Source organism: Helicoverpa zea, chromosome 16, assembly GCF_022581195.2.
Source record: "Helicoverpa zea isolate HzStark_Cry1AcR chromosome 16, ilHelZeax1.1, whole genome shotgun sequence".
Lineage (NCBI taxonomy): Eukaryota > Metazoa > Arthropoda > Insecta > Lepidoptera > Noctuidae > Helicoverpa > Helicoverpa zea.
This window is the reverse complement of record NC_061467.1, coordinates 10,298,679-10,315,164: the sequence shown is the minus strand read 5'-3', so window position 1 is coordinate 10,315,164 and position 16,486 is coordinate 10,298,679. Positions and strand designations below refer to the sequence as shown.

The following is a 16,486-nucleotide window of genomic DNA, read 5'->3' as shown; positions in this document are numbered from 1 at the left end:
TGGCATCCAACATAAAATTTTGTAAGTTCATTAGTACAATAAGACAGTCTGACACCAGTCTAACCAAGGGGTATCGGGTTGCCCGGGTTACTGGGTTGAGGAGGTCAGATAGGCAGTCGCTTCTTGTAAAGCACTGGTACTCAGCTGAATCCGGTTAGACTGGAAGCCGACCCCAACATGATTGGGAAAAGGCTCGGAGGATGATGATGATTAATACAATAAGACCCAATTGTACCATTTAACTATAACGATGTCCTCCTAGCCGATTATCGGCTACGGCGGCTAATCTCATGTAAGGAAATCAGCCAACTGCGCAGGACATATTATAGTGCACAAGCATTTGCTTGGACACAGGTGCACTCCCTATTCCTTCACTCTCATAGCCCGAAGGGACGGCAATCCGACATCATCGGAGAGAGATCAGGCGCAAGACCCAAACCATAACCAGTTGCGTACTTGCCGATTATTGAAATCGGTGATTTGACAACTATTTGACAATTTGTTCGGTTATCATCATAGTTAAATGGTGCAACTCACCGTTAGAATATAATCTGGTTGATTTTTACCCAGACATCACGAAATAACACATTTTACAGTTACCAATACAGTAGAAAGTTTTAATGGAGGCCTAAGAATTTTTGTATGAAACATACCTGTATCCTTTACCAAAGAATCTTAATAGATTTAGAAGTAAAAAAACGTAGGTTCACTGAAAATGCACAGCGGTAATGTTTTTTTTGTCACCTAGTTACCATTTACTTAGTTTCACTGAGTTGATATAATTCTTTTAGTGAGGTAAATATTGATTTTTTACTAATATAGTGATATTGTTTTTTTCTTTTTGAAATAGCTATTATTATTGACTGTGACTTGTGTAAAACTTTTGATTTTAATTTTGTTGCCCTCATTCCGATTTGACCCAGGCATGCCAAAAATATCCCAAAAATTTACTGTTTGACTTCTGAGCGCTTTCCATGGAGTAATTTTGCCCGCGGTTTATCTACTAATTATACCCTAGAAATAAATACATAATCCGTGAGGTCAAATACTCAGATTACTCCGCTGAAGACTTATGACTCGAACCAAAATACTAAACGTAAAAAAAAAACTTGTACTAGTTCATTGAACTTTGTTATGGTAGGTATTCTTGTAATGTTATTTTTGGCATAACTAGGTTTATTTCCTTATCCTATTAATTTATTATTTCAAAAATAAAACTACCGTTTTTTATCTGTCTTAATTTTAAGCTAAGAACATCGATAACTGAATAGGGGTGTTACCATGTTGACATATAAAATGTCGATAATATTATATTTATTAATAAAAATATGTAGTAGGTAAAAATTGCACTTTTATATAAGAAAAGATAACCCAGTGATTGGATAATTTTATTATAGGAAAATATAATTTGGCTGTAATTTAATCTCGAATATTGATATTATGTTTTAGGCAGAATATTCTTATTTATATAAACTAAATTGTATTTACATATTATATTAAATTAAATATTAAAATTGTAAAGATTTAAATTGAATCACAGATATAGTTTTGTTTTTCAAATTATTTGCTCAATGTGTTTATAATTTATTTCTGGAATAAAGACAGCGTGACTTGAAAATTAGATATTATCGTGTTTTTTTAACCATCTGTACTCACAAAAATTAAAAATATTTTCCCATAATCGAATCGAATTTCTCAGAGATAATTTTTTTATCGCTCAGCAAAAGAAAACCTGCAAAATGTAGGAACAAGAGTTTTTTTATCTGATTATGGTCATTCTTTACATCATTCTTTCTTGAAACACCGAACCTCTGAGATTTCTAAAGATAGTTCTTGTTTATGAGTCTTTAAAAAAAAAACACAAAAATGAGTTAGACAAGTTTATTTCATTTACAGTCAATGATTACAAATATCTAACTAAACTAAACTAATATCTAACATAGGTACAGTATACATGGTTAGAATAACTAATTATGTACTACTTACTAGTCCATGACTAGGTTTACGTGATGATAAGCCGCCAAAGAACTTAAATTGACACAGGACATAAATTCTTTTAATTTACTGCAAAATAATCGTTCAGATGGCTATATTATTGTACTCCGGCCATACTTGATTTTTGCTATAAAATAAACATAATTGTACTAAACATTTTGTGGCGTCTACTTCGTAAAAATATAACAATAAAGTCTACCCTTCTTAGACAGATGAGTAAAAATGATTCATCGAGAGGAAAGTAAGTTTTTCTAAAGCTAAATACTTGTACGGTAGACTGCACATCAGTGGTAACTGTTATGCACCTTAACTCAATAGTAATAAGTACGATTTTCCTATAAAACTGTTACCACGGACCCGAAGTTGACTGTACTTATAAATCCAGTTAAAACCAGATTTTAAAACTATCGGTGGATAGAAAAAAGTTCTATATTGATGTCAGTTCTCAATTTAGAAATATGTAAGGCACATTTCGCGATTTCTTTGTCTGTATTTTTGCGAAGTTCTGGCATCAATATATGTTAGAAAATACATATATCTCTATTTAGTTGTAACTAAGCTAGAATCTTAGTGGCTAATAATATTGTTCCCGTAACCTTCCAAATAGTAAGCTTAATTTATATAAGGTATACACTGGCTTGAACACTACTTATTTAGTATAATAAAACTGCATGAAACATACAAACTATCTGTGAAGGAATTATTCAGAAAGGTAATCTAAAAATGTAACAAAACTTACAAATATAATTTTATACACAAAAAATATGAAATTCCCACAATTTTTACTTTTGTCAAGCTCTTGCAAAACTAGCGCACATACGCACATTTGGCCCACATCTCCGTCACTTACTGATAACTAAAATTTGTTTCTGCGCAACGACTAGCGCAATGACTTGTGACGACAAAGTTTGGCGAGATCTATATTAATCTTGTATAATTCGCAGACACTTTTGTGCAAGTAATCATGCCCTTATTACGATGAGAGATACGAATTTTCGGGGACTTTCACCTTATAAAAAAAACTTCAAGAATTTGGAGTGTTTTCCTTAATTTCCGTCAAATATTTATAACAATAACTATGTATACAGAGATATATTACAAAGTCGTTGATCGTAGGCGGTAGCGTGACGTCATGATAACGGAAACAAGAACTTATAATACGTATGTAAAAGAAAATTAATACTACGGGATTATTCTTATAGCTAACTTTATGATTACAATGACAGTTAATCCTTAAACCGCCGCATTTTAGATAACGGCTAGTCGTAATGTAATATGGCGGATAATACAATCCGACTGTGACATATAGGTGCAGACGTATTCTAGTAACAATTGCACTAAAATTATTTTGTATAATTTATTAATACCTACATTTTTAGCTCAATTTGTATTGTATAACATTCTCAGGACTAGATAGAAAACTGTATGAAATATTTAATTAATTTTATTTTCTTTTAAAAAGAGTGTTCATGGAGTTTCTTGCCGGTTCTTCTCCATGAGACCAACTCTTTGGAACCGTGCCAACTTTGACGTTTCGAAAGAGCTTTTATAGGCCTATTTGAAATAAATAAAATAGTTTGAGTTTGACGACAGCACACAAACCTAACTTAATCCGTCAATTTTCTTCAATAGATTTTCAACCTTATTGAATAGTGGAAGGCTATTGTTCGATTGGTAAAATTTGACAGATTCGAGTAGGTTGACCTGCTGGCGTAGGAATATGGAGTAAAATATAGAGGGCGTTTTTCGAAGGCTTTTTTCACTATCATAAAGTTAGCTATAAGAAAGAATACTAAACCAGATTTATATCCATTTTTAATAATAAAAAAGTGGATACAACCAGTATTCGTAAAGGGAAATTTATACACAAATAATATTAAACTTACCTATAGAAAATTAAGTACACATTGTAAGTTATGAGATTGTTAGAATACACAACTCGTCTTTTTTGAAAAGTCGGATAAAAAAAAAACTGGGATTGGTTTTTATTTTTAATACTTTATTTATATTTAGGAAAAACATGAACAATCTCAACGCTTACATAATATAACATATATTAATTACAGAAGATGTGACAGAATATATCACTTTGTTTGAAAATGTGTTTTGAAATGCAAACTATACAATATAGCCTTTTTCTTGAGCGTTGGAGGTATCTTGTGTATGAGAAGATAGGGATTTGGTTCAATAGATATTTTAGGATTTTTTTTTTAACTTAAATCGAATATTTTCCCTCCATATGGTATGAGATGTAAATTAAAAAAAGAAACGTTTTTGAAAAATAACTACAACTTGTATCTAAAACTAACGAAAAAAAATCTTAAAGAAATATCAATAAACCTAATTTACAGAAAATGTCACTGAGTTAATAATGATCTATAACTTAAGTTAGTCAAAATTATATTAATTAGTATGAAAGAAAAAAAAACAAAACTAACATCGTAAGTTATAAATAAAAAGTTATGGCCTTACTACAAAAACTTTAACCCCTGTTTTACACTTGTCTAAAAAAATGTTGGCTGCAAAATGAACCATATGTCAACGTCATAATTTGTCATTTTTTTAGACAAGTCTTAAACTGACGTTTAAAAGTTTTTGTGGTAAGACGGTTAGAATTTACGAAGTAATGGTTAACTTAAATGTTCTTTTCAATGAACAAACGAAAATGAACTCTAATGTACTAACAATAAGGTCGATGAAGATTGTCACTGGAAGTAGTTCCTCTTTTTTCTGGATACTCTGAAATATTGAAATATTTACAGCTTTAGAAAAGCTTCTGCTTATGTCAAAGAGGAATGTAAATAAACACTTTTTAACGTAAAATGCAGGCATTGATGCTATTGCCAATAACAGCGCAAAACATATATGTTACTGAGGAATTTATTTCAAAAAGATTTTTTTATAGTCGTCACGAAATTCTGTTCCTTTAAAAAAAAAAATATTAAAAATCAGTAAATAATTAATGAATTATATTTTATCTAATATTAAAAAATAGTTGATAATGATAGTTCCTCTTATACCCTAGATTACCGACAAAATAAATTTCAGTTTTCGTAAAACAACTGTTTCTACTATGAATTTTCACGTTGTCTATTCAAATGAGTGGCAAGTGAGGATTGAGTGATTTCTTCTTCAGTAGAAAACAACTCCTATATATACATATACAAGCTATACAACTCACCCAGTATCAGCGGGCGAGAAGAAGAATCCTCTAGGTCTTGGGAGCGTGGCGCCCAGCGGCGAGCCCGCGTCTGTGCCCGGGCACGCCCACTGCGACCAGTAGTCACATGGCAAGCGCAGGAGGAGCTGCATCACCTGGGGAATGGCACCATTTGGTGATCAGCCGAGTTAAAGAGCCTCAAAAAATCATGGTTTCAAAATTGATCGAAACAGCTAAAGTAAATCAAAGAGGAAACAAACTCAGTAGCATGTCTGAGCGAAGACATTCTATTGGTTGTTTGAAACCTTCTCCACTGCAGTCTGGGCCTTGCCTTTTTATGTCATTGCTTGAAATATATGTCGGAGACGGTCAATAGTACGGACACTAAACGAGACGCAAGCGCGCCCTCTGGTGGCGTTTCCGGTGAAACAACATTTTGGCGCGCTTGGCAGAGTCGTGGTGGTCAGCGTGGCGTCGGCGGAGCTCAGTCTTCGTTGAGTCGTCGTGTTGCACACATCTCGAAACTGCCCTACGTCACGTCTAGTGTACCTTGTGTTATTGTGTACCTAGTGTTGTGTTGTAGTACCATTGTAGGTCCATATTGTATAAAGGTTATTGTAACGTCTATCGTATGGTAAGGTTCTTCTAACCTAACAGACAGACATGTGTTGCTGGGGAGTTTGTTCCGCCACTTCTTCTCCCCAGCCAAAACACTTAGGAAGTGGCGAAGGGCGGGCGTTTTGGGGGCTGTCTTTTGTTCTGACTAATTTGAATAAACGTTTTTGAGTTTTGAGTTCTTTTTGAGTTATCTCTTTGTGCGATTACCCTAGCTGATGTCGGACAATAGTGCCATCCTGATGTTTCGCCGCCCATCCGACATATATATATTTTTTTCTTTTTCTAGCACGATAAATACCTCAATTTATTCTTTATTGCACACACACAAATATGTTTTATTATACACACAATGCAGAAATATTATGTACAAAGGCGAGCTTAAATAAGAGTTGGGTTCTCTAACAGAAAACCTTAGAGTGATAAAATTAGATTAGATAGATACTCACATTGAACATCTGCGCAGTAGCATTGTACATCTCAGTGGGTTGTGACATGAGCCCGTACCCAATAAGAGTGGGGCCGAATATCTTCGCCAAGTTGTCGATACCCATCTCACAGTCCGGGCTTTCTGCTACCCTGTAAAAATTATGTATCCGTAAGTATGATTTATGTGTGATTTTCCTGGTTACAGATGTATTGAAAGTTAGCTGTTTGCCGGTGTTAATCGTTTCCCAAGGAAGCTTCGGCTTTGACACCAAAACTACTGAATCGATTTAAATAAAGTGTAAAAAAAATCTGGTACACGCAGTGGCTTAGAGCTCAAGTAAGAACTACTTTTTAACCAAGTCTGTTAAGAAGTAGTATACACAATTCGGATGTTTGTACTTTTTGCGTGGATACAATTCCCTCAAGAAGCCGTTAACAAGCACTTTAATTTATAAACCTAAAGCTACATTATCTACCCACTTCTGCAAATGCAGCACAATGAACGCTAGAGTATCTCTATTGGGCTGCGGCAGCTGCGACACGGCTTGTACGATGGCTGCAGAGGCGTCGCTGGGCTCGTGCAGCGTGGCGGCATGCATGAAGTCTGCCCACAGCGCAGCGCTGACGAGCGGCTCGCGGAGGGAGCGGAGGAAGTCCTTGATGCAGCCGCACAGCACGTGGACGTCCTCCTGCGCGAGGGACGGGGAACCGCAGCCGCGGAGGAAACGTTCCTGGGGAATTAAGTTTGTGTGTATTTTTCGCGGGCGTTGACCCGCTACAAGATGACTTAGGGAAGAGACTGTTGCCAATGAGAGAAACAGGTAACACAACAATACACAGCAGTATAACAGTAACTTATATAAGGAAAATGTTATTCTAGGGCTTTGCTTACCACTCTTTCAAAAGTTCATTACATTATTACTGTAAAATAACACACGATTGACACATTTCTAAGACGGTTTGTGACAAAATAAAACCAACATACTAGCTTTCTTTTCTGCTTTTAAAGTCATGTATTGTATTGTAATCGTGTGCAATTTATTCTATGGGTCACAAAAAATATTTATAAAAAAAAATACCTTAAGTCGTTTAACGTCCTTATCAGTGGCGCTGATGCGGTATATCCCCTTCTCGTTCAACCCTCGCTTCTCGACTTCGTTGATGCAGTGCACTAGGAGGGCCGGTACCATCGGCGGGGTGGATGGTGCGTAGTCTGAGATACAACCCTCCTGAGATACGAAGGTATTTTAAAGGTTTTTGAAGTATAAAATTGAGGTTCTAAGTAGTCCGCATTTTAGATTGGCAAAAAAATTTAGCATGTATTTTTTTTTACATATGATTAAATATTTAACGCAACAAAGATTTAGAGTGGGGGCTCGTGACATCTTGTCTAGGTAAAATTTGTACTCGAAGTGATGTAATACAAGATTCAATCGTTGCAGTTGCATCTTCTTTGTTATTTATTTGTGAAAGAAAAGAAAAAATACGTGTTTGTTACAATGGAATGTGGAAGTGTTCGTTAGAGTTGAAAATGGTACTCATTTCGTTAGAGTTAGGGTTATGTGGAGGTTGTCATTAAAGGTTAATTTGGAGATGTTTGTTAGAGTTAATTGTGGAAATGTTGGGGTTGAATGTAGCAGTGTTCCCAAGATATGGGTGATTGGTTTATGAGATTTTTTATCCTATTAGCGTTAGTCAATATTTACCATGGGCTGGTTGGGCCTCCTGGCGGCAGGCCCGGGCGGCACGCAGGGCAGCGGCAGCAGCGCGCGGCACTCGGGGTGTGTTTGAGCGCGGCACCACTCGCACTTCACGCCCAGTTTTGCGAACTTTATACTAACAGGTACAAAAATAACATAATTCATATAATAATGGCTACTGATAGCCTCTAAAGAACTTATCTGACAGATAAATTATAACTTTGGTTTTACAAATCTCTGACAACAAAATCTGGCAGAAATTATCTGACATATAGCATCAACTTTCAAATAAGCAATTGACACTTGGTAAGTTTTTTAAGTAGCTTCTTTCTGTACTTAAAAATACGTTTTTTGTAATGTTTCTTAGCTAGTCATATATTGTCATCAGAACTCGGAACGTGTTCAAAATTTCATCCTGATCAAAGGCTGAGAAGTGGGTCAAATTAAGATTTCAAGATTTTCTTATATACATAGTTACAAGTGAAACTAATATAAGCATGTAACCATCCCTAGCTAGAAGCCTGAATTTTCCAAATAACTCATATACTTCATCAAAATCAAAAGTCATTTATACAAAGTAGGCTGAAAATCAGCACTTTTTGAACGTCAAATCTACAAAAGACAGCCCCCAAAACGCCCGCCCTTCACCACTTCCTATGTGTTTTTGTTGGGAAGAAGAAGTGGTGGAACAAACTCTGTTTCTGTCTGCATGGTTTGAAGAACCGTATATCATTTATATACACAGTTCCCACTCACGTCTTCCCACAAGGTCCGCAAGTCTCCCGCTTGTAGAAGTTCTTGGCCACGAAGTTGTGCTGCCGCGGACGCGAGCGCGGCGACGCGGCGAACGCTGAGAGTACCGACGGAGTGCGCTGCGGCACCGCGCGGGGCGTCTCCGAGCCGCTGTCTGTGTCTATAGGGACATGGGGAAATAAAATACAGGCTTCAGGTGTATTGGGTTAACTGGGCTGAGTGAGGAGGTCAGGTAAGGTAGTCGCTGTTGCCCGGGTAACTGGGTTGAAGAGGTCAGATAGGACAGTCGCTCCTTGCAAAACGCTAGTACTCAGCTACATCCGGTAAGCCTGGACGCCAACCCCAACTTAGTTGGGAAAAAGGCTCAGAAGATGATGAAAATATCACTTCAGAATTGAGTTGCAAGATTTGAGAAGCACATTTTACTAACATGAGTAAATGGTATGTTAAATAAGCCCTTAAAAATATGTTGAAAGTTTTTTATTCTCGCTAAGCTTTTTGGCGAAAACTATATAGCATGAATCGCTGGGTAGAAATCAGTTTTAGGCATCAGTACGAGTAGGACCACAATCGCGTACTTATAGTCGTGGACAACTAATAACAGACACTGTTGGAATCTTAACTTACCGGGGCATTTCATCTGTATTTCTTTTTTTATATTGCCGTAGGAACTTTCTTTTCTATTTTAAACTATTTAAAAAGGCATTGTGAAATGTTAAAACTAATGACTATATTTAATAATCCCCCGCCCCTAGCTTTTTTTTGCTTTATCCGAATCCCGGGCGGTATGATCCATAACGAAGCCTGGCCATCTAATTAAAGACACTCCATTTGCTCAGAGGAAGAAATAGTTAGGAGTAGGAGAAATAGGAGTTACCTTTCTACAACAACATTCCCTACACTATAATTAAACATTCCAATATGTATTAATATTTGGTTTATTTCATTTTACCTCAATAACAGTACGACATCCCTGAACGAGCAAGCGGTCAGTTTTGTAGAAGTCGCTAAGGGGATTTTCTTCCATGCTTAATTAAAATCTGTGTAAAATTGATCGATGTTCCATGTACAACTTATTGCCATAGTTTTTTCGCCTATTACCAGTTTTTTTTTTCATTGGATTTGCAATAGGTCAAACCAAAGCCGCCACATGTTGCCCGATTAAAGAGTAATTTTTACTACTCTTGCAGTGTTTTTCAGAGCTTTTCTAATTTGGAAAGTCCTAATCCCACCCAAAACAAAAATGTGAAAGACTGCCAAGTTCGATAATATGGGAATGCTTCGCCTATAAAAGAAGTGAGATCTGAATAAGTACCAAGTTCCATACACATACCTCAGTTAAAAATAGTTACTTTTTAATGATGTTACTTGGCAAGTTTTTACACACCTTGTTATAAACCTACTAAACGCAATAAATCAAGTATTTAATTTTCTATTAAAACTTGCCAAGTAACATCATTAAAAAGTAACTATTTTTTAAAGTAAGAATTTTGTATTTTAGATAAGTGAGGGGGGTCTCAACAGATACTAGAAATTTGATATGCGTAAATAAAATAGATTTTGAGTTACAGGGGGGTCGAATTTGGCCCGAAATGGTTCGTGTAATATAACCCACGGCCGGTGTGTGGCTTTTTTTGCTCGAACTTGGCGGACACACTGCCGTGTGTCTAGATGACCGGTAAATTATGCTTAGCTTATAACGATATGCTTGTTTATGAAATATTATAGTACTTGAATTCGCCTATTTTTAATAATACCTTTCTGAAGGGTCTTTCACTAAACAGTGGCGGCCAGCCCCACACTATAACATTTTCGCCTCCTACGTTTGAGAACTTTCTTGGTGTACTTTGGTTACATCTCAAGTTTTGAAAGTGACTGAAATCAATTATTTTTTTAGAATTCTTCAAATAAAGATCAGTTTTATCAGATAAAAAAATCATTTTTCAATACTTGTTCAGAGCAACTTTCAACTTTGCTAGAAAACGCCAACTACAGTATGGACGTGCGGTGCTTTTCCAAAAGTAACATCTTCCGAAACACCTTGCACTACAGGTTTTCCCGACCCGGCTGTATCTTAAAGTTCTGCAGACACAATTTTTGTCCTTTTAGCATCAAATGACTCCGAAAAAACAGTACCGAATAATATTATTGGTTCTCTATTTTCGTTATAACACCACCGTGAAGTCCGTTAATGCGGATAAGTTTTCCTTGACGTCGGTTTTCAGTTGTTCTCAAACCTTGATTTTTTTAGTGCATTAACAAGGCATCTTTAATAATAATTTTATTACCATGTTCTTATTACAGTTCAAGTGGTATGAATGAATGCGCATGATAAAACTTTATTTAAAAAAGCCTAAAACATTTTACTTACCAGAAATTTTGTTTTAGTCGTATTGATTGGACTAAAATGAAAAATGTTAATGAAGGGAACCTAAATTATTACCTAATTTGAGTTCTCATAAATATTTTACTCACTTAAAAAACTTACTGTCTTTAATTAGCTGACCAGCCAAGTATCCGCTACAAAAGTTAGTGTTCAGTTCCCATAAAGTGTTTTATTTAAAGTATTAAAGGCAGTAAATATTTTTTGTCCTTAATTTAAAGAACACAATGTAATATTTGTTTTAATAATAATAACATTACATTTTAAACAGTGCTTAAGCTCGTGTTAGTACCATAACTTTATTTCACTTCGAGTGGGGGGGGTGTCTTTAATTAGTTGTCCATGACTGTATGTATATATATAGTCAATACAGAAGCAAACATTTTGAAAATGTTACCTAGGATTTTTTAAAGTTTAATATGACTATTTTTTTGTCTTATAGTAAATGCTAATAAAATCTTAAATGCTAATATAATCTAAGTAGTAGTATGTGTGTTAATCTCTTTCACACCTGAAAATATACTAGGTATTGTCTGCTCAACTTTTTTGATTATTTTTCTGCCAATTCCATTTTACTCAATATTTTTCAAATTCTGTAGTCACAAAATCGAAATCTTACCAGTACGCGGCGGCGCAGAAGGTGTGCACTCCTTGATGTTCATATTGTGCTGCATGCGACTGGCCGACAGGCGAGCTGAGGACTTACGCGGCGCTGGGGCCTCGTCACTGCTATCTGATATCGGTTGCTAGAGGATACCGACCAAGTGCAGTGAAATTCTCCACAATTTACGTACCAGTACGCGGCGGCGCAGATGGTGTGCACTCCTCTTTAATGTTCATGTTGTGTTGCATACGACTGGCTGACAGGCGGGCTGAGGACTTGCGCGGCGCAGGGGCTTCGTCACTGCTCTCTGATATCGGTTGCTATCGACAAATGTTAATGTTATTCTGTTGTATAATAAGTAAATTGGGAGAACCTTCTAATAATTAAATATATGATGGAAGGTCATTGAGTAAGAGTTCTACCAATTCTACTTCTGGTCTACTTGCTAGAAAACAATAAAAACTTGCGTGCAAACATTTCTACAATTTTCGTATACTGCAGCCTTTGGGCTCGAACTAAAATGCAGTGGGCTCACGCGAAATACGGTACAGATTTTTGGGTGAATTTTGGTGTAATCTCGCCATTAGGAATATCAGGACAGAAGATTCTAAAACTCAATGGTTGTCTCTAATTTTAATGTATAATTCGATAACTTGAAATGTTTGCACAATCTTACTACATTAAAGTTTTAACTTACAAAGTTATTGGGCGGTTTCAGATCGTGGCTGGTGGGCGCGCGTTCCAGCGTCAGAGTGGTGGTAGCAGTGGCCAGCACTTTACCACCTTGCAACTCCACCGTCTATTAAACATATTATAAACAGTCACACATAACATTTTGTTGCGAAAATCGATTTTATATGATAGTTTTTCTTTGTTCGTCAATTTCTAACTACATAGACCCTGTAAGCCAAACATTATCTACAAATACAAACCCTTCATTACTGCCAAGGCTCATCGAAATCCATCACGTTTGTGTGAAAGTAGAAAATAACAGACAACGGGACATAACTTGGCAAGGATTTGGGTGCTTTAATAAGTCATATGAGCTTGCACACAGTGCACTAAATGCTACACAAAAGTGGTCCCTTTTATCATCATCATCAACATCTTTTATTTGTAATAATGTCTGCTTGTTAAAAACTGGACTTGTTTTTATTTAACTATTCTCGCCAAGTTATGTGCCGAGAACTGTATCAGATCGTCTTTTATTATCAAGTGAGCTGCAGATCCTGACAAAGAAAACTAGCCACACAACAAGTAACTACTGAGTAATCAAGTCTTCCACCATACCTTATGTCCAACCTTCAATTGTCCTCACTCACGAGCGAAGCGTTGATGCCAGGGACCAGTCCAAATCGTCTTCAGAACTACTGAGTAATTAAGCCATCCACCATTCCAGCAGACATTATATTTACGTGCTCTCCGATGCACGGGTGTAACAATCACCAACTTCCAGACTCCGGGCTGCTTTGTGTAAGTTTCTAGAACCCACAAAGCGATTTCGGCCCCACCCGGGAATCAAACCCGAGAACTCGTGCTCAGCAGCCGCGCTTGCGGCAGTTAGTCTTTCGAACTACTGAGTAATAAAGCAGTCCACCATACCTTATGTCCTACCTTGGTAGCGGAAGAGCTGGAGCTGCGTCGCTTCTTGGTGGCGGGCGCGTTCTCCCGCGCGTTCCACCCGCCGCGACCCACCCACGAGCGACGGGTGGAAGCCAGGGATAGGTCCAAATCGTCTTCTGAGCGGGAGTATGACATCTCTGAGAGGAGAGTGCCTGAGAAAATGAAATATTTTCATGTTATTTCACTACTTACTAGCTGTTTTACTAGTGTCCTGTAGAAACTACTTTCGAACCTGGATAGATAGTGGAATTTTCATCCAAAACAGATTCAGATGTTAAGTGCAATACAAAGTTACAGGCCCATTTTAAAATTAGGACCAAAAAAATAAATATCTCATATTAACAGTTAAGATTGTTAAAGTGCAAATGAAGAACATAAAGGCTGAACTGCTTTTCATCATCTGCCTTGCGTTTTCCGAACAAAATTGCTTTTACATTTATAATATTAGTAATATAGTATATATTATATATAGTATATATTAGTCAGTATATCATCTATCTTTACCTGTAGAATTAAGTTCAGGCACACAATGTAGCTTAGCATTGTGATCCTGCTGAGCGGTACCATTGAGAAATGCAAGCTTCTGCAGAGTCTCATCATTCAGCTTAGCTCTGTTGTCATTGAACAGAAGATCTCGTGCCATATCAAGAAGTTTGCTCTAAAAAGATAAACAATTGTTAATTATTTAGGAGATTTCAGGTTGCAGGATTGTTGTGAAACAGTACACAGAGAACTTAAGAAGAAACAAACTTGGGTGCAAGTTGGTAGCTTGAGGGAACTTATAATTTCTCACAACAATCAAAAAAAGTATTGATAATTCATTTCCAAAAATACAATAAGACTTCTCAAATACATAGATTGATGCGCCCTAACAGAGTGATGTAGGTAGTTTGTTTAACACTGCAACCATTAAGCAATAAACAATGAACAAAACATCTAAATTACCAGTTCACTATACTTCTTCAGCACAATATTCCTTTCTCTCTTCTCTCCATCCAGCAGTTTCCTGACATGTGCGAACTTGGCCTCCCACTTGGCGAGTGTTCGGAGTGCCTCGTCCAACTCTGCTTGTATCCGAGCAGCTTCCTTCTCTGCGGCTGCCCATTGGCCTCGGACCCATTCCATTTGTTTTAGGAAGGCTAGGAAACCTGGATAGAATAAGAGGGTAGGTAATTATAAAAAAGGAGATTGGGCAAGAATGTATGAAGTTTGGTCCAAATGTCCACCACGAACGAGACCTATATAATTAAATAGTCCACTTAATTTAGAGTAACTTTTACTAAGAAAGTAAAAAGAAAAACAATGCCAAAAAAAAGTTATAGGCAAAAATGTATTCTTAATTTTCGGTAGTTTTTGTATGTTATCATTATTATTTTTTATTTTATTCCACTTCCATTTCCGCACTTTTAACAGCCCATATTTTTTTGCCCGATGCGATGGATGCACGAATCACTAACCAATTGAGGCGCCAGAAGTGCTTGAATATACTCAGTGGTTCCTGGATCTAAGAAAGTTCGATGTAACTGGTGATGTCTTCTCTCTAATAATGAACAATTCTATTTTGTCAGAAGCTACAGAAAGTACGAAAATCTAACACACGAAAAGTAATTGAAAAAATCTATAAAATGTTTTATTTGATTTTGCTATAACTTTTTTCTGGCATTATATATTTTTTTACTTTCACAACAAAAAATGTTCTATATTTAACGGGCTATCTAGCCATGTAGGTCTCATTCGTGGTGGACATTTGGACCGGAATCGCCCATTGTCCTTTATCATAATAACGTTGGCTTTCATTCTTAATTTTTTGATCTAGCCCTATGTAGATTTCGTAAGTATGTAAGACCGCCCACTGGCCATGTAGTCTCTCTTAGATGTAGTAACAAAACACAACTAAAATAAAAACATTCATGTTCCTTTTCAATACTAGATCTATAATAATTAAATTAACATGTAAGAAACTTGTACTTAGTTAAACTAATGTTTAATAGAGATAGAAATAGAAGAAATGCTGTTGTTACACAGAATGTTTATATTGTGTCCTTGGGAGGCTTTGGTCCATAAATAGATTTCAAAAAGAATATAAATAGACATACTCGAGCAAACCCACAACTTAGCTACCCACACTTGCATGTGCACTAAAAGCGCTAAGTTGCAACAATTTTATGTATTTCGTGTGAAATGAATGTCTGATCAAGGTCAAATTTTAATGAATAATAACTGTTTGTATTTTGTATAACATTACAGATGTAGTAATAAATGTTGATGAGTTTCCATTGGGCTTTTATTATCAATTATTAAGTGGAAAGTGAGTTAGATCTCAGAATAATGATAGGTAAGGTATGATTTATCAAACGTAAGGCCGGTACGTACGTTGGCAATTTTAAGGGGACGTAGGTGGAACTAAAAATTATCAGATAGGTAGTTTCGAGCATTCTACCCGCGTTTGAAATTATAAATGAATTATTTTGCAGAATTAGATTAACAAACTTACATTCTTCAGCCGCCCCGTCGTTAAGAATATTATTCAACCGATTTATATCATCGAATTGAGCCACCAACGACAAAGTTAAGCCAGGCCCCGAATCCGAATTGTCTGAACTCATTTTGTATTAATTTCTTGTTAAACACACAGTAAACAACAAAACACTACAATATTTTGCAAAATATTTCACAGTTTCACATTTCACTTTACAAAGAACAGCAAAACAAATTATTTCAACCGCACAATCTTGAAAATTAACGGCTTTTTGCTCAAACAAGAAATGGCTGACAGATGAGAGGAATGCAAACAGGTTGCGTTCGGAAACTTATGCATGTGTCGTAAGAGAAATCCGTTAGCACAACAAATGTAAAAAATAGTAAAATTATAAAAATATATCCTCTGTCATAAGTTTAAGTTTATCTTCAAAAGTTATTTTATCCTACAATCACATCGCTGTGGATGCAAAATTCGAATTCTAATTTTTTCAACACTTTATGGTTTTGTTTTAATAGTCTTCTGAATATTTTGTGTTGGTTTTCGAATGTTTCTTAAATGTTACCATTCAAGTTTGATGTGATTAAAATAGCAGAAACTTATAATTGAAAAATATATGCGACTGCAATGTGGGAAATTATAAAACCAAGTATAATAATAAATTAATGATATCAGTCACAGTCGTTTGTTTCTTTATCAACAGAACTTTTATAAAAAGTTATGGTCATGAACGGCTTTTATTGTT

General features: G+C 36.0%; 1 protein-coding gene across 2 annotated transcripts; it reads right to left on the bottom strand.

The window, feature by feature from the left end:
- Positions 1-3,973: 3,973 nt before the first annotated feature.
- On the bottom strand, positions 3,974-16,031 carry LOC124637718 (rac GTPase-activating protein 1-like). 2 transcript variants are annotated; one of them, XM_047174343.1, is made up of 14 exons: positions 15,757-16,031; positions 14,208-14,410; positions 13,767-13,920; positions 13,242-13,414; positions 12,337-12,438; positions 11,830-11,959; positions 8,656-8,812; positions 7,906-8,035; positions 7,279-7,428; positions 6,680-6,930; positions 6,220-6,349; positions 5,177-5,310; positions 4,608-4,734; positions 3,974-4,458 (listed from the first exon to the last, which is right to left on the bottom strand). In XM_047174343.1, the coding sequence occupies exons 1-13, from the start codon at positions 15,866-15,868 to the stop codon at positions 4,701-4,703; spliced, it is 1,860 nt and encodes a 619-aa protein (XP_047030299.1). In that variant the 5' UTR covers positions 15,869-16,031; the 3' UTR covers positions 3,974-4,458; positions 4,608-4,700. The 2 variants fall into 2 exon arrangements, with proteins under 2 accessions (XP_047030299.1, XP_047030300.1); XM_047174344.1 differs by having other exon boundaries at positions 13,254-13,414.
- Between the last annotated feature and the right edge of the window lie 455 nt (positions 16,032-16,486).